Source organism: Silene latifolia, chromosome Y (genome assembly GCF_048544455.1).
Source record: "Silene latifolia isolate original U9 population chromosome Y, ASM4854445v1, whole genome shotgun sequence".
NCBI lineage: Eukaryota > Viridiplantae > Streptophyta > Magnoliopsida > Caryophyllales > Caryophyllaceae > Silene > Silene latifolia.
The window spans coordinates 88,721,117-88,743,052 of NC_133538.1; the positions used below are offsets into that span (position 1 = coordinate 88,721,117).

Genomic DNA, 21,936 nt, shown 5'->3' on the forward strand with positions numbered 1-21,936 from the left:
CTCTTGCAAATTCCTCCTAGCTGAATACATTCCCTGGAACCTGTGTCTCTTTCTTGCCTTCAGTTATTTCCGACCACTCTCCTGTGCTGGTCACTGTCTTTGAGGATAAACATGTTGGTTCCAGATTTAGCTTCCTTAATAGTTGGTTGAAGCATCCTGCTTATCACAATTTAGTCTCTGAGGCATGGAATGAGCCTGTTGCAGGCTCCACTATGTTTAAATTCTTTCAGAAGCTTAAAAATGTGAAGGGTCGGCTAAAGAAGTTGCATAAAGAGAATTTTACTAATCTGGATCAGCAAATAAAGGATAACAAGAAGGCTCTTAATCAATGTCAAGAGCAACTTCAAACAAATCTCTCAAACTCTGATCTATATGATCAGAAAAGAGCTGTTCTTGCAAATTATATTAATCTTAGACATATGGAAAGCTCCATTATCAAGCAGAAAGCTAAGATTGATCATATTTCCTATAGTGATTCTTCCTCCAAATATTTCTTTGCTAGAATTCAGGATAGGAAGCAACAACAAATTATTGGAAAAATTGTTGACAAGAATGGTACTGAGCAGACTGGTGTGGACAATGTAGCTGCAAGCTTCATTGACTATTATAAGCACCTTCTAGGCTCTTCAAAACCCACCTTACCCATTGATGTCCACTTCATCCAGCAAGACTCTTGTGTCCATTCTGATGATCATAAAATGCTCACAAGACCTGTGGATAATGTGAAGATCAAAGCTGCCCTTTTTAGTATTGGAGAGGACAAAAGCCCTGGACCTGATGGCTTCTCCTCTGGTTTTTTTAAGCATTCTTGGGATGTTGTGGGCTCAGACTTTTGCAAAGCTGTTCAAGCCTTCTTCAGAAATGGTCTAATCAGTAAGCAAGCAAATGCCACACTCATTTCTCTTATTCCAAAAAAAAGGTCAGCAATACCGTAATGGATTTCAGGCCTATCTCCTGTAGCACCACTTTCTATAAAACTATTAGCAAAATCATTGTAAATAGGCTTCAGGTGGTGCTCCCAAAGTTGGTTGGCCCAGAACATGCAGCTTTCATTACTGGAAGGAATATACATGAAAACATCATGTTTTCACAATCCCTGGTCAAAGGTTATAGCAGAATGTACCTAACCCCTAGATGTCTTATGAAGGTGGACATCAGGAAAGCCTTTGATTCATTGCAATGGGGTTTTATCAAGTCTTTTCTTCAGGCTCTTAATTTCCCTGCCATTTTCATTGACTGGATAATAGGTTGCATTACAAGTTCTTGGTTCTCCATTAAGTTTAATGGATCTGTGCATGGATTTTTCCAGGGAAAGAGTGGGGTTAGACAGGGTGATCTCCTCTACCCCTATCTTTTTATTCTTAGTATGGAAATTCTTTCCAGGTACCTGAGAAGACTCTGTACTCACACTGATGTGTCCTTCCACCCTAAATGCTCAAAGCTTGCTCTCACTCACCTGATCTTTGCTGATGATCTTATGATTTTAACCAGGGGTGATGTGCCATCAGTCACTACAGTCTTGCATACTGTGGAGAATTTTTCTCACTGGTTTGGTCTATCAGCTAATAATGATAAGACTGATGTTTATTTTGGTGGAGTATCTCCTAGTGTCAAGTTACAAATTCTTCAAGCTACTGGTTTCTCTGAGGGTAGCTTCCCTTTCAGATACCTGGGTCTTCCCTTACATACTGCAAGGAACACTTTTGATACCTATGGGAGTCTTCTAACCAAGATACAAGCTCAGATTCATCACTGGGCAGCCAAAGCTTTCTCCTATGCAGGAAAAGTTCAGCTGCTGAACTCTATTGTTTTTGGCCTAATGAATTTCTGGTGTGCCAGTGTCCTGATCCCCAAGAATATTATCAAAGCCAATTAATCGTCTTTGTAAAGATTTCTTTTGGAATAATGCTGATGGGAGACAAAGAATGGTTTTTGAAAGCTGGAAAAGTATTTGCTCCCCCTGGCATGAGGGAGGGCTTGACATCAAAGAGCTTCTTTCATGGAATAAAGCAGTCCTTACTAGATGGCTCTGGAGTTTGGTAAATCAACATGATGGTCTTTGGTGCTGTTGGAATACAGCCTATAATGTTGTAAATGATTCCATTTGGGACACTCATAGAAAACCCTATCACTCTGAAAGTTTTAGGGGCATTCTTGCTGTAAAGGAGGAAATACTTGACAGGACTGGTACTATTTCTGTTGCTAATGCCTTACTCAATTCCTGGGTTAGAAATGGTAAATTTCATTTTAAAGCTGCATATGACTGGTTTAGGATTCAAGCACCTGCTCTCCCTTGGGCGCCTGCTCTCAACAGTCAATTCCTTATCCCCAGTCATAGGTTGCTTACATCTTTAGCCATCCAAGGAAAATTGGCCACTGTGGATAAAATTGCAGTTAGAGGGTTCTCCCTAGCAAATAGGTGCATTCTGTGTAAGGAGGATCAGGAAACTCATAGCCATATTTTCTCTCAATGCTCTTTCTCTAAACATATTTGGGCTGGTATCATCACCTGGCTTAGCTTGCCACACAGGACTTTTGACCCTACAACAGAGCTTCTATGGTGCATAGGAAAGAAACATATCAGACACTGGAAGAATGGTTGGTTCCGCTGCTGCATTGGAGCTGTCTGCTATCACATCTAGGCTGAAAGGAATGCTAGGATCTTCGTGGGAATTGAAAAAACTGCTGCTCAACTTACTCACATAATCAGGCACACTGTTAGTAGTCGTATCTTAGGGAAAGTTCCTAGTAAAGACTATGATAAGGTTGTCCATAGGCTAAATCTCTCTTGAGTTTGGCCTTATGCCTTAGGGGTTATTCTTTTTGTATGAAATCCTTGTCCTCTTTATTTGCCCATGATGGATGAATAAAATGGACTATAATTTCTTGCAACAAAAAAAAAAACTAATAATAATAATAATAATAATAATAATAATAATAATAATACTAGTAATAGTAATAGTAATAATAATAGTAATAGTAATAGTAATAATAATAATAATAATAACAATAATAATAATAATAATAAAATAATACGTAATAATAATAATAATAAAATAATACGTAATTATAATAATAATAATAAAATATTACGTATTAATAATACTAGTAATAATACTAATAGTAATAATTATAATAATAATAATAATAATAATAATAATAATAATAATAATAATAATAATAATAATAATAATAATAATAATAATAATAATAATAATAATAATAATAATAATAATAATAATAATAATAATAATAATAATAATAATAATAATAATAATAATAATAATAATAATAATAATAATAATAATAATAATAATAATAATAATAATAATAATAATAATAATAATAATAATAATAATAAGGGTAGAGTTCCTATGAGAACGAGGCTTATCGTGAGAACCGGAGAACTGACTCTCAACCGTCCATCAAATAAGACCGACGGAGAGAGATTAGACGCGTTTTCTCTTAAAATTTCACGGAAAACAAAAAATAAGACTGTACATGTCAGCAATATCAAGCCTACGTAACAAAATCAAACCACACGAAACAAAATCAATCGATTTCATCATTAATCCTTCCTTAATTTGTAAATTTTTGTCTTTCGATATCAAATTTAGTGATCTAAAATCGTTTATTCATCATCAATTGCTGTGTTCGAAGCGCAAATCAGAGTCAATTTGTTCAAACTTTTGCATTCATCAGCTATTCAGTTATTTCAAAATCAAAACTTTATAAGAAAAATCGGAATTGATTTGGTCATTCATCTGGAATTATTGTTTTCTATAGTCAATATTGATGTATGTTCATTCAATGTTATTTAGTTCCTTTCTGAATCGTTGTTGAATTGATTTTATGATGATGTTAAAGTTGAATTTGATTAAATTCAACTTAATTTCGGATTTGATTAAATTTAGTTAACTAGATTTAATGTACAGAACCACAAAAACATTAATTTTATAATGAAAAGTGTTAAATTAGGGTTTATAGTTTGTTTGTTTGATTTTAGGAGGATGATAAATGCAAATGTACTTTGTGGTGAGAAAAAATGTACTAAAAATAATGAGAAAGGAAAAGTGTGCAATTTGAAGTAACTGAAAAGTAATTTTGCATGTAAAAATAATGTGTTGTGTTGTGCTGTACACGTTTCATAAGGAAATGTCCAATCAGTCTTAGTGAAATGTGCATTATATATAATAAGGATGTGCAAGTAATTATTACCTTTTGCAAGTGGTCTTGCAACTGTTCAATATGTCAAATGACGGTTTGTAACTTGCTTAAGTGGTGAAAAGACACAACTATTCACATTAATTTGAATATTAATTCTAAATGTACATTATATTAATTAGAAAAAAACATGTTCCATCAAATAAATTGTCCACTATCTATATTCATAATTTGCATTTTCTGATAATTAGGTGCAACTAAAATATCATTAAGCACTGTTTGGAAAATGTACATTATATTATATTTAAAGGTACATTAAATTATTTAAAAAAGAACATGGAACATTATTTGGGAAATAAATGTGCTTTCAGTTTAATTCAAATGTCCATTACGTATTTTTATAGTGTGCATATACTGTTTTATGCAAGAGATTTAACTAACATAGATAACTTCACCCAATTTATTAATTACCATGATTATGTTTGTGGTAGTTGAAAAGACACAACTGTTCACAGAATTTAATCTCTTATACTGAATTAATCCACTCTATAAACCAAAGAGTACACAATTACATTTCCATCCTACCTTCATTTCTAAAACATTTTCCAATAACAAAAACTTTTAATCTCTTCAGAAAAGTATTTAATTTTCTTAAAAAAAAACAATGGACTACTCAAAATGCACGATAGTTGCCTACAAGAATGATGCTCATAAACAAAATTTCATGGACCATTATTGGGAATGGAAAGTAAGCCAGTTTTCTTCAAACTGGTTTGATGGAAATGACATTCCTATGGAGATGGATGTACCATCTCACAGTAGTCTTTTACATCATTTCCTTACTACTCAGTCTTTGCTCCGAATTTTGTTTGAGCGACTTGGGAGGGAGGAAAAGAAAAACATGGTCATGGTGTGCAAGGGCTGGTCAAAGTGGTTCCTTATAGGGAGGGAGCCAGAGGTAAAGGAAAGGGATTATTACCGAGGGGTGGTTCGGGGACAGGAAAATGGTATAATCACTGTCACAAAGGATCATCAGCTCCTTGAAAGATTCTGCCTTTGCACGACTATGTCTAGTCGTGCAGAAATAATTAGGCATCATAAACAACAAGCACAGTAATTTAAAAACCGAAGAGAAGAATATGAAATTGAGGAGCAGTCTGGTGATGAGGGTTATTATGACTCCAACTGTTAGATTAGTTTAGAAATATATTAAGTTAGTTTTCTAGTTTATTGTTATTTTGTATTATCTTGTGTTTTTTTTTTTTTCAGTATAAGCCTTAGTAGGCTTTATCATTTTGAAAGCCTTAAATGACTTTTGTAAATATTTTACTAATATTAATGAAATAGTATTGTGTCTATTTGTTTGTTTACTGTCATTAGTATTCAATACATTTTATATATGCTCTATCAAAATGGACAACAATATTTCCTATGAACATTAGCAGTAAAATAAATGTTCCTTTAAAGGCATGATAATGGACATTCGAAGAAATACATTATATATGAACCTTTATTTGTACGATATAACTTGCTTATGTGGTGAAAAGACGCAATTATTCACATTAATTTGAATATTACTTCTAAATGTACATTATATTAATTATAAATAAACATGTTCAACTATCTATATTCGTAATTTGCATTTTCTGATAATTAGGTACAACTAAAATATTATTAAGCACTATTTGGAAAATGTACATTATATTATATTTAAAGGTACATTAAATTATTTAAAAAAGAACATGGAACATTATTTGGAAAAAAATGTGATTTCAGTTTAATTCAACTGTTCACAGAATTTAATCTCTTATAATCAATTAATCCACTATATAAACCCAAGAGTACACAACTAGTTTTCCATCCTACCTTTTCCAATAACCAAAACTTTTAATCTCTTCAGAAAAGTACTTAATTTTCTTAAAAAAAAAAAATGGATTACTCAAAATGCCTGATAGTTCCCTACAAGAATGATGCTTACAAACAAAATTTCATGGCCCATTATAGGGAATGGAAAGTAAGCCAGTTTTCTTCAAACTGGTTTGATGGAGATGACATTCCTCTGGAGATGGATGTACCATCTCCCAGTCGTCCTTTACATCATTTGCTTACTACTCAGCCTTTGCTCCAGATTTTGTTTGAGCGACTTGGGAGGGAAGAAAAGAAAAACATGGCCATGGTGTGCAAGGGCTGGTCAAATTGGTTCCTTATAGGGAACGAGCCAGAGGTAAAGGAGAGGGATTATTACTGAGGCGCGGTTCACGGAAATGAAAATGGTGTGATAACTATCATAAAGAATAATCGGCTCCTTCACAGATTCTGCATCTGCACGACTATGTCTAGTCGTGCAGAAATAATTAGACATCACAAAAGACAAAAACGACAATTTTTAAAGGAAAGAGAAGGAGAATATGAAATTGAGGAACAGTCTGGGGATGAGGGTTATTATGACTCCGACTGTTAGATTAGTTTAGAAATATGTTGTGTTATCTTCTGTTTATTGTTATTAGGTATTATCTTGTGTTTTTTTTTTTCAGTATAAGCCTTAGTAGGCTTTACCATTTTGAAAGCCTGAAATGGCTTTTGTAAATATTTTTCTAATATTAATGAAATAATATTATGACTATTTCTTTGTTTAATGTCATTAGCATTCAATACATTATATATATGCTATATCAAAATGGACAACAATATTTCCTATGAACATTAGCAGTAAAATAAATGTTCCTTTAAAGGCATGATAATGGACATTCGCAGAAATACATTATATATGAACCTTTATTTGTACGAAATAAATTGCCAATCTTTGTAGAGCATATTAGAATTGGATTACTGCATTATTGATACAATAATATTCAATATACTTACTTACTTAACTACTGTTGAACCAGACAATGAGTACAAGTGATGCAACTACGTCTTCTTCTACAAATAACAGCTTTAAAAAACCAAGGACAATAATTGAAACATTAAATGCACTCCAGTACATTCCATTCTGTCCAGAGGAAAAGAAACCTAAAGTAGGACAAGTATTCGAAACGCTAGAATCAGCAGAGTTATTCTACAAAGAATATTGTACAATCTGTGGGTTTACGCCAAGACTTGCAACAACAAAAAGGATTAAAGGCAATGAGTTACCAAAAAATTTTGCATTAAGGAATGTTGTCTGCAATAGGCAAGGTGTAAAGGAAAGTAGAAAAAGGAAGAGGACTGATACTGATACCGATACTACTGAGAATGATGCAGAATCTGATGTGACAGACATAAGCCGTGTGAGGCCGATTACAAGAATTGACTGTCGTGCATTAGTGCAGTTTAAATACCAAGAAAATGGAACTTATATTGTTACCAGATTCGATGAAGCGCATAACCATCCACTTGCTTCGCCTGAATCTACAATATTCTTGAAAGGAAACCGAAAAATGACAGAGGTACAGAAGCAATTTGTCACAAAGGTAAAGGTGATAAAACTAGGTGGTATGAAAGCCTATAGAGGTTGGAAGGAGCTGTGTGGAGGTTACGACAACATTGGGGCTACTGAGGTTGATTTCAAAAACTTTGTCAGGGACATAAAAACCTACATTGGTAATTTTGATGCACAAATGTTTGTTAAAAATCTTATTGGGAGAAAAGACACATGCAGTTCATTTTACTTTGATTTTATAGTAGATGAAAACAAGTGCCTGGCTGGAGTGTTTTGGGCAGATCCGATCTGCATAAAGAACTACATGCTGTTCGGTGAGGTTTTATCAGCAGATGCTACATATGGAACAAACAAGTACGATATGGTGTTTGTGCCTTTCACAGGAGTTGATCACCACAAAAGGTGCATAACGTTTGGAGCTGGGTTGATAGGTGATGAAAGTATTGAGTGTTATACATGGCTGTTCAAGACATTTTTGGAAGCAATGGGCGGGTGCCAATTCAACCGAGAATTATAATTATTGATCAGGACAAATCAATGAAGTCGGTAGTCCCGGAAGTGTTTAAGGAGTCAACACACAGACTGTGCATGTGGCACATAATGAAGAAACTAAGAGAGAAAGTCAGTTATCAACTGTTTCAAGATGAGGATTTTAAGACCAGGCTCAATAGGTGTGTTTGGAACAACCAACTTGAGCCTGATGAATTCGAAGAACAATGGGGGAAGATAATGACTGATTATCAACTTGTAGAACACGAGTGGTTTTCAGATTTGTACGATCTCAGGGAACAGTGGATCCCTACCTATTTTAAAGATGTTTCAATGTCTGGCTTGATGAGGGTTACTTCTAGGTCTGAGAGTGAAAACAGTTTCTTTGACAGGTTCCTCACACCTCATTTGACCCTTGTTGAGTTTTGGGTGTGCTATGAGAGTGCCTTGGAAGCACAAAGACACAAGCAGTCCAAATTGAACAGTGACAACAAACACTCTGAAATCCCACGGAAAACAAAGTCAAACCTTGAAGTCCATGCTTCTGAAATGTACTCGCACAACATTTTCAAAGACTTCCAAACAGAATTGGTTGCAGCTTTGTCTGATTGCTATTTTAAAGATGTGGAGAAGATTGATGAGACAAAAATATATATTCTAACAGACTTGCAGATGTCAAATAAGTCATGGAACGTAGCATATTCACCGGATAACATGGAGATTACTTGTTCTGTTCTATGTTTCGAGAGAATGGGCTTGTTGTGCGAAGCACACGCTTTGGATTCTACACAACCAAGGTTTTCAGAAAATACCAGAACAGTACATAACGCAAAGATGGACAAAAGCTGCAATGAGTAAGCTGTCTTTGACAAAGATGGCAAATCGATAGATGTCTCTCAAAAGTTTTCGATCGGAAAAGTTTGAGTCTTGTTATGGCAAGAGGTTTATTCTTGTGTCAGCGTAGCTGAGTGTGATGATAAAGACATGAAGCTTTTGATTGAAAAACTGAGAGATATTAGATTGGATATGATTAGTAACAGAAGTGTACCAGGAAAGAAGAAAGACAAGATGAAAGAAATAGAAAAGTACGTGGGCTGCAAAATACCTGAGAAGTTGGTGATTCATGTTCCTAAAAAAATCTAAAAACAAGGGTAGGACCAAGGGTAAGAGAATTGAATCAAAAATGTTAAAAGCCCTAAAGAAGAGAGGAAAAGAGAAGAGGTACTGCAAAACATGTGGCCGCCAAGGACACAACTCTAGGACTTGCAAAGAAACAAACCATCTGACAGGTATGTATAATTTGGTTTCTTTTTAAAGCATATTACATTAATGTTAAACAATTATTAAATTATACAAGCATAGCGCATAATGTTTACCTTCCAAAATCATCAATCTTATATGGAGGCACATAAGCTCTTTGTGCAATGAACATTATGGTTGTTCTAAAGGCACAGATGAGAATTTCAGCAATGTATATTTGGTTAACATTAAATCTATTATCAATTTAGTTGTTCATTTTGGCCATTTTCTCCTTATAAAATCTGATATTTAATTTACATTTTGTTGCATATTCACCATATACTACCATGAAGATGACGATGATGAAGGAGATGAATCTGATGATGTGGAGGACGACGATGAAGAAGATGAATCTGATAACGAAGTGGAAGGTGCAAATTTTTGATTCAAGGATAGACATCCGTAATATACTCTACGAGAACATTCTTAAAGGCTTGTATGCACAATTCGATTTTACTGCCAAAGTACATTACTCTTATAGGGAAAGTATATTACATTTGTATTAAAGGATCATTATTGTTGTTCTGCAAGGAACATTCTTAAAGGCTTGTATGTACATTACTCTTATAGCCAAAGTACATTACTCTTATAGCCAAAGTATATTACATTTGTATTAAAGGTTCATCATTGTTGTTCTGCAAGTAACATTCTTAAAGGCTTGTATGTACATTACTCTTATAGCCAAAGTACATTACTCTTATAGCCAAAGTATATTACATTTGTATTAAAGGATCATTATTGTTGTTCTGCAAGGAACATTCTTAAAGGCTTGTATGTACATTACTCTTATAGCCAAAGTACATTACTCTTATAGCCAAAGTATATTACATTTGTATTAAAGGTTCATTATTGTTGTTTTGCAGGGACATCATCAACTTGATTAGAATTGTTTTCCCAGAGTACAATAATTTTAAGGCGTTTTGTACAATAAACATTATTGTTGTTCAGCAAGAACATAATAAACTTTATTGAAATTTGTTTCCAGAATATAACACTCTCTTGAATTAATTTTTTTTCAAACTTCAGGTTGTACGACTCGCAGCTTCCTCAATATATGTTACATTATTCACACACATGTCACAAACGAAACTAAAAAAAGTTTTTACAGCTTCAATTCAGCATCTTCCTCATCTTCATCGTCATATTCTTCCCATGGCAGTGGGTTTGAACGGAAATCCATTACCTTCTTTAGTACAGCATCAAAACATACATTGCCTTCTGTTGAAATCATAAATGAAATGTATTTCTTCCGCATGAAATCGTAGGGGAGCATCCTAGCAAAATAAAGAAAACAAGGGGTTAGAACATGTACAAATGTGTACTGAATTATGTATTAAAAATAATTGTATTACTTCTGAAACTCACATCGCCTTTTTTAAGCCCACAGGTCCAATTTAGATTACCATTAAATGTCTCCATATGTCTCATAACGTAAACACCACATTCAGTCTTGTTAGTGTTGTTTCTCCACTTCATCTTTGCAAGAATAGGCTGCAGTTTTTTAATGCGATCAACTTTTACCTTTGAAACACCGATGTCTTTCAAGTATTCTGCCAGAACATTACGCTGGCGGAGAAGGGGTGCAAGAAAACATTAGGACACTAATAATTATGAGGTACAATATCACAAAAATTAGAAAATTAAGACAAACACAAAATTTTTGGGGAAGGTACACTCTATGTAAAGTAATTGTACATTCACAATAATGAATAAGAATAGTATGTAGTGCTGTTAAGCAAAAGAGAGCATAGAATCTTACAAAAGGCAGTGGTCTATCATGGAAAAATTCTTCTGGTTTTCCCTCACGATGCACATTATCAATGATGATGAACTTATACTTGTTGCTGTCAATGACTAGTAAATGGTAATGCCTTTTATATATAACTGGGAAGAAGAATCAGTAGATTTTAAAAGATTTAATTAGGCAACAAGCAAATTAAATATAACATGCAGAAAGAGTGTATATTGTCAATGCTAACCAAATCAATTCTATCTGGGTTAACCGAGAATTAGGTAAACTCTTCTTTCATTATATCCTTAATCACGATAAAATTTTCAATAGTGTCCAGTTCTCCATGAAGCATCATCTATATGCAAGACAAGTAAAGTTTTTGATGTTAATCAAGGGAAAAAACATTACAAAATTTACTTGTTGAAATAAGTTTATATAAATATTTGACTTACAGACACAAAATTGTGGTGAAAAAAAATCGATAAGGCTCGGAAGAGTTTCTTCTAGATTCCTTGGCATTCAAAAGTTTTGCCCAACAATCGATCACATCACTCGTTAAATATTTAGATTGTCGTAGCGTTGCCATTTCAATACGCCGAAGAGAAATTTCACCCACATGCACAAGAAGTTCCCTAGTTCAGGACTACCAGTGTTAACTCAAAACAGGATACAGAACATTTTAAATTTAAATATTGTACATTAGTAGAGATATATATATATATACCTGGCTAAATCGGTATGTTTTCCTCTACTATACGACACATAATCAGCAATGCAATTCAAAACTCATAAGAGGAGTAATAATGCATGTATCTGTGCTTAGTAAATTACGATTTGCAAGGATGCTCAGACACTCTGGTTGACTTCTTTCATGTTCATGAACATTTTCATTGTTGATGACTTCGCCCTTGGTAGTGTCACCACTCTCAACCAGATTATGCTCATTTATACTCTTGTCGTTTGTATTACTCACATCTGTCATGTTCTCATTCTTCTCAGAAGCATCATAGCCATCTGGTATAATATTCCCTTCTGTACAACCTACCTCTATTCTTCTCTTCTTAACCCTAACAGTCTCATTGTTGTCAGGGACACCAATATTATCGGTACTCTTCTCTTTCTTTCCAACTACCTCATCTTCTATCTTCTCATCCCCAACAGTCTCGTCACCCTCGTAGAATTCTTTATCAGACGAATCCAAATTCTTTGGGAAGGGCTTCTCTTGATACTGCTTCACCTTTGTTAAAACGTCATCACAATAAATGTTGCACTTGGATGAAACCAAAGTGCAAAGATATTTGATTCTCAATATTCGAAGTCCATCCATTTACAAAAGTTAAAATATCTTGAGGATAGGTAACTTATAAACAAAAATGTGCTTTTAATACTTTAAGAAAGATCATTTAATTAAACCAAAAGTACATTTACAATTACTGGATGTAAATTTTTTAGAAACTTACGTTGTTTTTTGTAAACCCACAAGTCCAATACTGACCCCCCTTGTACGTTTCCATGTGTTTCATTGTGTAAATACCACAGTCAACAACATTTTGATGGTTTCTCCAAGGCATTTTCAATACAGCAGGCTCCATTGCTCTTACTCTTTCCTTCAAATCACCAATGTCATTGAAATATTCTGCCAAAGCATTACGCTGCATGGAAAAATTCAGATCAAACTGTATAGAGAGACCGTGCAAAAAATATGACATTGTAAAAGAAAAAATAACCAATGAAAGGCAACTGAACAATTACCATATTCCAAGGTTTGTTTCCATAACGAGTTTTTGGGTTTCATCATGCTGTTGATTATCAAGAATGACAAACTTGTTCTTCTCCATATTGAATACGAACAGGTAAAAATGCTTGTCGGATATTATTGGGAAAAAAAACTGTTTTATATAAGAAATGATTAGAAGATACAACAGACATAAAATTTGTTACGAGAGTAAATTAAAAGCAGAAAACACTTTGTATTGACTATATATATTGTTTGAGCTAACCATATCAACTTTTGTCATATCTATAATCCCAGCATGATTTAACTCATTTCTAAAATCCCTCTTGAATACTTCCAATTCTCTTTCAAATTTGAATTCTTTCCTTTGCCCTTGAAATGCTTGCTGCACACACAGAACATAATATTCTTCTATTAATATACACTTGTATAACATAAAATTATTGTAATATAGAATGAAATAAAATTTTACATACAAATACGAGGGTTGAAGCAAAGAATCGACGTGGTGCTGAAGATTTTCTTTCAAGTTCATTGAAATTCAAGTAAGCTGACCAACAATCAACCACAACATCTGCTATATACCGAGGTGGTTTTAGAGATGCAAAAAGATATCGGGTACCCACGACATTTTTAAACTCAAAGAGCTTCTCACTGGTTCAGACGTTACACAAAACAAGTCAGTTAATTACACATATGTACATTATCTTTATTAATAATGCACATAATACCCAAACGAAATGTACAAAATGATTAAATAAAAGAAACATAATGAGTAGAATAAAATATACCTAGCAAGAATAGTGCCTTTTCCCTTGGTGTAGTAGACCTAGTCAGCAATACAGTGCTGAAACTTAGATGGCTCTGTACATGGGTCAGTGTCTCCTCTTAGTAAATCAAGTTCAGTACTAATATCTAAGCTTGGATTGGGATTGGTTACCTTGGGTTCTTCACTATAATCTTCAGATAACATGCTACATACAAGGGTATTTATAAGATTGTCCGTATTGGCTTCTTCCTCATTCTCCACGTCACTATCAACATAAAGATGCTTCGAATCATTTCGTACATTTTTGTCATCATCTTTCTTGTTGTCAACATTCCCATTTTCACACTCCCCTTCTGACACCTCTTTCTTGTTGTCACACTCCCCTTCTGACACCTCCTTCTTGTTGTCTTCATTCCCATTTTCAACCTCAACTGTTTCAACTTTGTTTTCTTCTGACTCTCCTTTTGACACCCCTTCCTTGTTATCTTCATTCCCATTGTCAACTAATTCACCTTCTTTTCTCAATGCACAAGGCTTCTGGAATAGTTGAAATGTATCAAATTAAAGAACAATACACTTAAGCACCAAGTTAACATAATATAACAAAAAATATGATCAACATATTTACCTTTTTGTATGTATAAAAAATCGGCCTCTTCAATAACATGCTTTCAACCTGAATACTATTTTTTAAAGTTATGTTTACATTATTCAAAGCTTCAACAACCAAAGGATGATTACTAACATCAGTCTCAAAGCAGCAGAACAGATCTGGAATATCAAAGAACATTAATACCAACGAACTTTCACTATCACATGAGGTGTGCTCATTTGACAAATTGAGTAAACTAAATGCATGATCACGAGCTTACGAGCATCTGTTCTCCTTAATTATTGATGCTCCTTTTTCTAACTTAGCCTTAACAGATGATATGTTCTGAGCTAAACTAGTTATACATTTAGCAAGAACAAGAATATACTCCTCCGTGTAGCCCTTTGTTTGATAGACAGATTCGACACCTGTATTGTCAACCACCTCCTCCATTGGTGCTTCCAACTTACCATTTCCAAACATACCGCTTTTCATCTCATCCTTCTCTCTCGATGATAACAAACTACTAGTCCAACCTACCAACGTATAATAATCTCTTTCAAATTTTCGTTCCACATGAACAACGCGATCAACATAGATGAGCTGCAAAAAAAAAAAATAAAAAAAAAATTAACACTACTACAATTTAAGGCTTTAAGAACGCCACTTAAAGAACGGTTGATAGCAGAACCGGTCTCTTTCTTATTTTTAGGTTGGCGCGCATATAGAATTTCATTAGAGAACGGTTGGTTGTTTTGACCGTGCTTTTAAATTAACAAAGAGAACGGTTCTAGTTGACCAACCGTCGTAATTTAACAAATAAACCAGTTAATTAGTCTAACCGTTCTCTTAAATAAACAAATAGACCAGTTAACAATCTCCACCGTTCTCTTAAATAAACAAATAGACCGGTTAACAATCTCCACCGTTCTCTTTTCAATCCCTAATTCTCTTTTCAATCCCTAATTAGACTACGATTGACTACCATTTACACTTCTATCTCATTCAAAGGCTACAATCATCACTTTTGCCCTAGCGATCATTGGTTTTGCCCTGGCACTGTTTGGTTGTCGCTGGTTACCCTTGGTTGTCGCTGGTCGCTTCTACTCCGTCCACCACCGTTGGCGTTCGTTCTGCTGGTAAGACCCTATTTAACTTCACTTTATATTGTACTCCTACATAATTGTGGCAAGCCAATGATTGATTTTATGTTTTATTGAAGCAACTGTGATTGATTTTATGTTTTATTGAAACAAGTCGTTATTGATTGAAGCAAGCCGTGATTGATTTTATTGAAACAATAAGAATAAACATTTTCTGAGTTTATTTAAATCTTGTTATTTGATTCAATTTATAAATCTTGTTGTTGAGGATTGCTTGATTGGATTGCTTAAGTTTGGCAGTAGTTTGGCTTAGAATTGTTGAGTTTCTGGGTTCTCTCCAACTCGTGACAAATCATATAGTATAATCTTGCTTGATTGGATTGCTTAAATCTTGTTGTTGAGGATTGCTTCATTGGATTGCTTAAGCTGAGATGATGTTTCTTTTAATTTTGCTCCTGCCACCACCTCTTCTAACCCAACTCATCGATTTCCATAGCACTCGAAAACCAGAGTGCCTTGCAATAGATCAATACAATAATTAAGAACCGAATCTGCAAGTGAAAAACAGAGAGTGCCTTGTAACATTCGACAAAGACCTTTGAAAACCCGAGTGCCTTGTCCCTCCTCATCCAAATCATATAGTCCCAGATTCTCAGTAGGCTTATGCACATATTTTGTTTCCTGGACTCATGCTCCTCTGAAGCAGAATCTGCTATCTATAGGAAGAAATAATGAAGGGAGACAGGATAGGAACAACCCATTCATGTAAATAGTCGGTAAATGTTTATCAGCTGGATAAGATAATCATGTAATGAAACTAAGTATATGTATAATTTATCGAGAATGTTGAAACAGGGATAGGTCACCGTTTATAGCGACTTTTAAGATGACCACTCATAAAAGGCTCGGATATTTGTTCCTTAAACCACTCATTTGGCCCCGATTTAGTAATGTGCGATTAAAGTTTTTTTTTTTTTTTTTTGGGTTTTTCTCATTGGTACCCCTGAATTATTCACTTTTCTAAGTTATACCCCTGCCTTCTCATAAATCTCAGTTATACCCCTAAACTTTGTTATATACTCCCAACCGTGACCATTTTATCTTTTCCGTCACTTATTTCCGTTAAATGCTTATTTGGCATGGTGATTAGGATGTTGACTAGACTACTAGCTATACTTCATTTAGTTTATAATCTCACCGATATTTTCTTTCTCCCAAGAGCCAAAGACCCATTCTTCTTCATTGCTCCATTCATCTACCATTTTTCCAATTTCTTCAAGTCCATCAACACTCGGCGCAATTTCATCTTAGCACCTTTATTCTTATAATTTCTAATCCTCCATCTACATGTAAGTGTTTATCAATGCCTTTTCTCCTAATTTTCAATCTTATTTTCATCCAGATTTTTTGACAAGTAATACCCTTTTAATTAATTGTGTTATCTATGATTCTATGAACCATCTTTCTTTTTGAGTTTGCAAAAGTTACAATTTTTTTTTCAATGGGTGAGCTGATTGAAGTTAAGGTACATGATTTGTTGTTAAAATTTGGTACAATCTATTGTTTTTCTTTCTTCATTTTATCTGTTTTCAACATTTCAAGACGTAGTTGTTTTCATATTATGTTTCATTTTTATATATTTTCACAAAGTTGCAATCTTGACACTTGAAATAAATTTTGGAGGGGGTGTTTATAGATCCCAAAATCTTGTACACTCGCATTTTTTCCTAACTATTACAAGCTTTGTTCCTAAATTGGAAACTTCAATTTGGGGGTTTCAACATGAAAGTAAAAGAGCTGGTGACTGATTCTTGTTGTTGGGGGAGAAATTTAATAAAGAGTAATGAATATTGGAGAGAAATTTAATAAAGAGTAATGAATACTCGGAAAGGCTGATGTGTATACTTCATTGTTCCAAGAGACACCCAATTAACCAACCAACCAACTTCTGTTGTGAGTTTGATGTGTATAGGGCGCTTTCACCGTCATCGAAGACCGTTATGATTGGTGTCTTCAGAAGGCCGGGAGTTTATGGAGAAAGTGGAAATGCACCTTAGTCCGTGAGTGGCTATACGACGAGACGGGAGCAATAAAGAGGACACCACCAGAATTGTATGACCATATAACACCAGATGAATGGCGTGTGTTTGTGACGTCCCACACTACTGCTGCATTTAAGGTAATAGTCACTTATTAGTGCAAAATACCAGATGAATGGCATTTGTGTTGTGTTTAAATTATGAGTACATTGTTAGGAAATGGCATTTAGCTGGTGTTTATAGTCATTTGAGTGTATTTTGGTGGGGTTTTTTGGTTCTTAAACTGATAGTACTCCTCCTGATATCCCTTCTGTTGATGGGGATGCTGCTGTCTCAGTGACTTCTCCAAATAAATTTCAAGTCCTTGCCTCTACAGGAGTCCTTGAAATGTCAAAGTGACTTGTGTTATCTTTGTATCGATTACTATTGCTTTGGATTTCAGAGCAAAGAATCATTTGTTCTGTTTAGTTCGTTTTCTATTCTTTGTCTGGGTGTTTTAGATTATGAGTACATTGATAGGAAATGGCATTTAGCTGGTGTTTATAGTCATTTGGGATTTAGTTTTTAATTGAGGCTCTAGGCACTCATCCAAGTGGTGTGATTGTCATGAAACTCCTGTGGAGTCCTGTCTCTTAATTCCTATACACCAGGATTCGGTTGTAAAATGGGGATCTGCTGCTTGGGTATGATGTTGTATTAGATTATGTGAAGTGAAATGCAGTGCATATAACTCTATAAACTTATGAATGGTCAAAATGGGGATCTGCTTGATCATTATGAAAGGTTAGCACAAAGAATAGAATTCTCGTCAACTCGAATGGTCAGAGTCCTTTACTCGGTCTTCAGCTCGTTCATTCCTCCTCGCTTCATTCCTCCTGGAATATCTGGCCCTTTGCTCACCAGTGCTAACCTTTCATAATGATCCTACCCCTCAGAAGCGATTTAAGTTTCTGAATTGTTGGGCCTCTCATCCTAGTTTCATATATATTGTTGTTATGAAGATATTCATCTTCAAAGACACTGGTACAATTTATCCACCAAAGTGTTAGTACTAAAAGACTGATAATAACAAAATGCCAAGACAGAAAAATGTTACCGAGTAGTTGAAGATAAATCTAATTGTACCAGTGTTGAAGATAAATCTAATTGTACCGATTATTCACATTAATTAATCCTTTTGCAAATCTCATTATGGGTTTTTATTTTAGTGTCCTCGGCAGCCGGTTGGGAGCGTATTATGCGGATATTATGTTTGCCGATATATGTTGGACCTTATCAAAGCAAGATATGTTAATATCACCCCAAATGTATGTTCTTTTCCTTATCATTTCAATCATTTTTTTTTTGACAAGTAGAAAGACAGACTAAGCTCTAGCCCAGTTTGCCAATCTATGAGCAACTACATTACATGATCTATTAAGGTACGATATTGAAAAACAATGAAACATAGAAGCTAGGTCATGGATGTCCTTTGTGATCGTCCATGTGAGATGATTATTAGAGGTGCCTCTTTGCAATGTGGCTCAACATTGTAATGCAATCCGAGTGAATGGAAAGATGGAGATAATTATTCGTGAGCACCCATTTCATGGCTTCCAGGATAGATTTCCCTTCAGTTTGTTCAGGGCTTTGTGCGTAACTACTTTTCCAGTGGTTAGATTGTGTGCCATTAGTTGTCAAACAAGTCCAGCCAAAACCCGTCTGCCGTGTTACATCCCATGAGGCATCCACCTGAATCGAAACCGTCCCACAAGTACTTGTTGAACCCCGAACCCAAATAGCGCCCAGTCCTTAGTTGTAGAATAATGTCATCAGACTCATTAATTCCACCCAAGAAAGAGATACCAGGTGGGATGTCTTGGTTTAGCTGTTGTAATGCTGTTGTGGCGACATTAAACTGGGCCTCATAGAGCTTCATGGCTCCAACCATATTGATTTCAATCATTTTTCATCTCTTTGTATTTCTCATTTTCATCATAGTAATTATTTTATTTTACATGTCGTATATAGTGTATTAACTTAAATTTTTGGTGTCTTATGTATGTAGTTCATGTTAACCGCCCCACCATCATATACGGTTGAGCAAATTGACGATGTGCGAAATATTTGGGCTGAAGACCATGATGGTAGCTTCTTCTTGGCGTTTAATTATTTTTGCACTTTAGGCAACTAAGTGATGAGGAATGAAGGATTTTTATTTATGTTTTGTACTTATTTTCGATATTTGTAGCCTTTAGGCTCTTAAAGACATGATAAGTGTTGGTATAATTTTACAAGGATTTGTCTTGTGAATTCAAATTAAATATGAATGTTCAGGTTCTTGTTGCGTAAAACTTGCTTGAGTATATGAATTGCAGGTATAATTTATATGCGCTATCCGATTCAATCGTGTAGGGATACGAAAAAATCGTAAATATTAAAAAAAAAATATCAGAATCAAAGAGACCGGTTACATGTTAAACCTGTTCTATTTGAAAATATAAAATAAAGGCGCGAAATTCAAATATCATAAACAAAGAGAACGGTTACATGTTAAAGCTGTTCTCTTTGAAAATATAAAATAAAGGCGCGAAATTCAAATATCAGAAACAAAGAGAACGGTTACATGTTAAACCTGTTCTCTTTGAAATAGGCGCCAAATTTAACATTTAGAATCAGCTTTATCAAAGAGAACGGTTCTCAATAAAAACCGTTCTCCTTGATAAATCAATGAGCACGGTTAAGTAATGCAACCGTTCTGGTTGTTATTACAAAGAGAACGGGTTGACTTCGTACCAACCGTTCTCTTACATAAAAGAGAACGCTTGGCCACAGGACGGTTCAAAGAGGCTTCAAGAACGGTGTTTAACCGTTCTCTTTGAGCAAAATTGTAGTAGTGTAATTACAAGAGAATGAAAACGTACCTTCCAATGTTAAATTAATTTATGAACTTCAAATATATTTTTTGAGACTTTTTACCTCCAAAAACAACAGTGGCCCGCCGAAGTGAGTCTCCTTTTCCACCTACTCAATCTTGCTTTCTTGCAAACTTTTTAACAAAAAGGAACACCAATTGTAATCTTTGATTTCATCAACGATTTTAAAACATGATGATTAACCAAAGGCTTTTGCGTGTTTCTCATTAGCAAAGAAACATCAAACACAACAAATTAACCTTGAATTCATCACCACCATGATCATGATTTATCAACCAATTCTCAAGCGTTTTGAGTGGAACTTGTCCATCTTTGATACCAAATTGTTGTTTCCATTTGCCATAAAACTCTTGAAACTCTTCTGATTCAGTATGAGTTTTGGATAATTCAACTGTTTTAGGGCCTATTGGAAATCCAAATGTTGATCTTACATTAGAAACCTTCAAGTAAAACTTCTCACCATCAAGAAGATCGATACAGTTTTGGTATGGGTTATACTGCTTAATTAACCAGTACCCAAGCTTTAAAGGAATGGAACGAACTCTTAACCAAAACAACCCACTAAATCCAATCTCTTCTAGCGCGCACCACTGTTCGTATGACAAACGTTCAACTACTCCTGTAGGAGACATTGTCGTATATGCACTTTTAAACGAAGAGAAATCAAACTTCTGCTTACACTTGGAACCCAATACCATCTTATTACTTACTTTACCCTTTTGAGGACTTTCTTTCTTTGCAGAATTTTTTTTATTAACAAAACAATTTGTTTCTTAACTGCAAGATCATCGTCACTTTCTTCATTTATCTTCTTTGCGAAAGATTGTATAGACTTAGATTTACTGTTAATAGTAGTTGATTTACGCTTTCTTGTAAATGGAGCACACTCATTTTTACCATCAGTGGAACTTTCAGTTGGTGGAAAAATAAAAGTAACTTTTCTCCGCTTTTCAGATTTTTTATCTTCCTCCTCCATAGTCTGTAATAATAAAATGAAATTACGAAACAAGTAGAGATAATCAGCAGTTATCTAATTTTAGGAAATGTACATTAATCACAAATATAATGTTCTTTTAGATGATTCAGAACAATTTCTATATTAATAACAAACGGCACATTAATTTAAGCTGAATGTATATTATATTATTACCTTCAATTAAAAACCCAAAAATTCACAAGTAGAGATAATCAGCATTTACCTAATTTTACGAAATGTACATTAATAACAAATATAATGTTCTTTACATATTTCAGAACAGTTCCTATATTAAAAACAAACAGCACATTATTTTAAGCTGAATGTATTATATTATTACATTCAATTGAAAATATAAAATTGACAAGTAGAAATAATCACCAGTTACCTAATTTTAAGAAATGTACATTAGTCACAAAGATGATGTACTTTTAGATGATCCAGAAAGATTTCTATATTAAAAACAATACGCACATTAATTTAAAGCTGTATGAACAATATATATTATTTCCTTCAATTAAAAATTAAAAATTAACAGAAACTAGAAAGTAAATGTTAAAAGAATACTTCAGAGATATAAAATTGGGGAAGAACAATGCGAATGTGTTTCTAAAGGTAGAAAAACTAATTCATGCACATTAATCCGAATTAATTTTTAACAGTAAAGCAGTATAAATATCAGAAATCAAAACATCAAAATTA

The 21,936-nt window shown here is 34.2% G+C and overlaps 3 protein-coding genes across 3 annotated transcripts; all 3 read left to right on the forward strand.

The window, feature by feature from the left end:
- Window positions 1-1,925: 1,925 nt before the first annotated feature.
- On the forward strand, window positions 1,926-2,642 carry LOC141628492 (uncharacterized). The gene has a single exon (XM_074441630.1). The coding sequence runs from the start codon at window positions 1,926-1,928 to the stop codon at window positions 2,640-2,642; it is 717 nt and encodes a 238-aa protein (XP_074297731.1).
- A 3,452-nt stretch (window positions 2,643-6,094) lies between these two features.
- LOC141628493 (protein FAR1-RELATED SEQUENCE 5-like) lies at window positions 6,095-8,102 on the forward strand. Its single transcript, XM_074441631.1, has 3 exons — window positions 6,095-6,178; window positions 6,293-6,388; window positions 7,146-8,102. Exons 1-3 carry the CDS (start codon window positions 6,095-6,097, stop codon window positions 8,100-8,102), a joined length of 1,137 nt encoding a protein of 378 aa, XP_074297732.1.
- Window positions 8,103-8,122: 20 nt separating this feature from the next.
- On the forward strand, window positions 8,123-10,345 carry LOC141628494 (protein FAR1-RELATED SEQUENCE 5-like). Its single transcript, XM_074441632.1, has 2 exons — window positions 8,123-8,625; window positions 10,237-10,345. Exons 1-2 carry the CDS (start codon window positions 8,123-8,125, stop codon window positions 10,343-10,345), a joined length of 612 nt encoding a protein of 203 aa, XP_074297733.1.
- The last annotated feature ends 11,591 nt before the right edge of the window (window positions 10,346-21,936 follow it).

What these genes read in the sequence shown, in the direction of transcription:
- LOC141628493 (XM_074441631.1), top strand. Translation starts at nt 6,095, where the DNA reads ATGGATTACTCAAAATGCCTGATAGTTCCCTACAAGAATGATGCTTAC. An exon ending in CCCATTATAGGGAATGGAAA is followed by an intron (nt 6,179 to 6,292) that starts GTAAGCCAGTTT and finishes CCTTTGCTCCAG; the next exon opens with ATTTTGTTTGAGCGACTTGG. An exon ending in TTATAGGGAACGAGCCAGAG is followed by an intron (nt 6,389 to 7,145) that starts GTAAAGGAGAGG and finishes AATGCACTCCAG; the next exon opens with TACATTCCATTCTGTCCAGA.
- LOC141628492 (XM_074441630.1), top strand. Translation starts at nt 1,926, where the DNA reads ATGGTTTTTGAAAGCTGGAAAAGTATTTGCTCCCCCTGGCATGAGGGA.
- LOC141628494 (XM_074441632.1), top strand. Translation starts at nt 8,123, where the DNA reads ATGAAGTCGGTAGTCCCGGAAGTGTTTAAGGAGTCAACACACAGACTG. An exon ending in GAAGTCCATGCTTCTGAAAT is followed by an intron (nt 8,626 to 10,236) that starts GTACTCGCACAA and finishes GTTGTTTTGCAG; the next exon opens with GGACATCATCAACTTGATTA.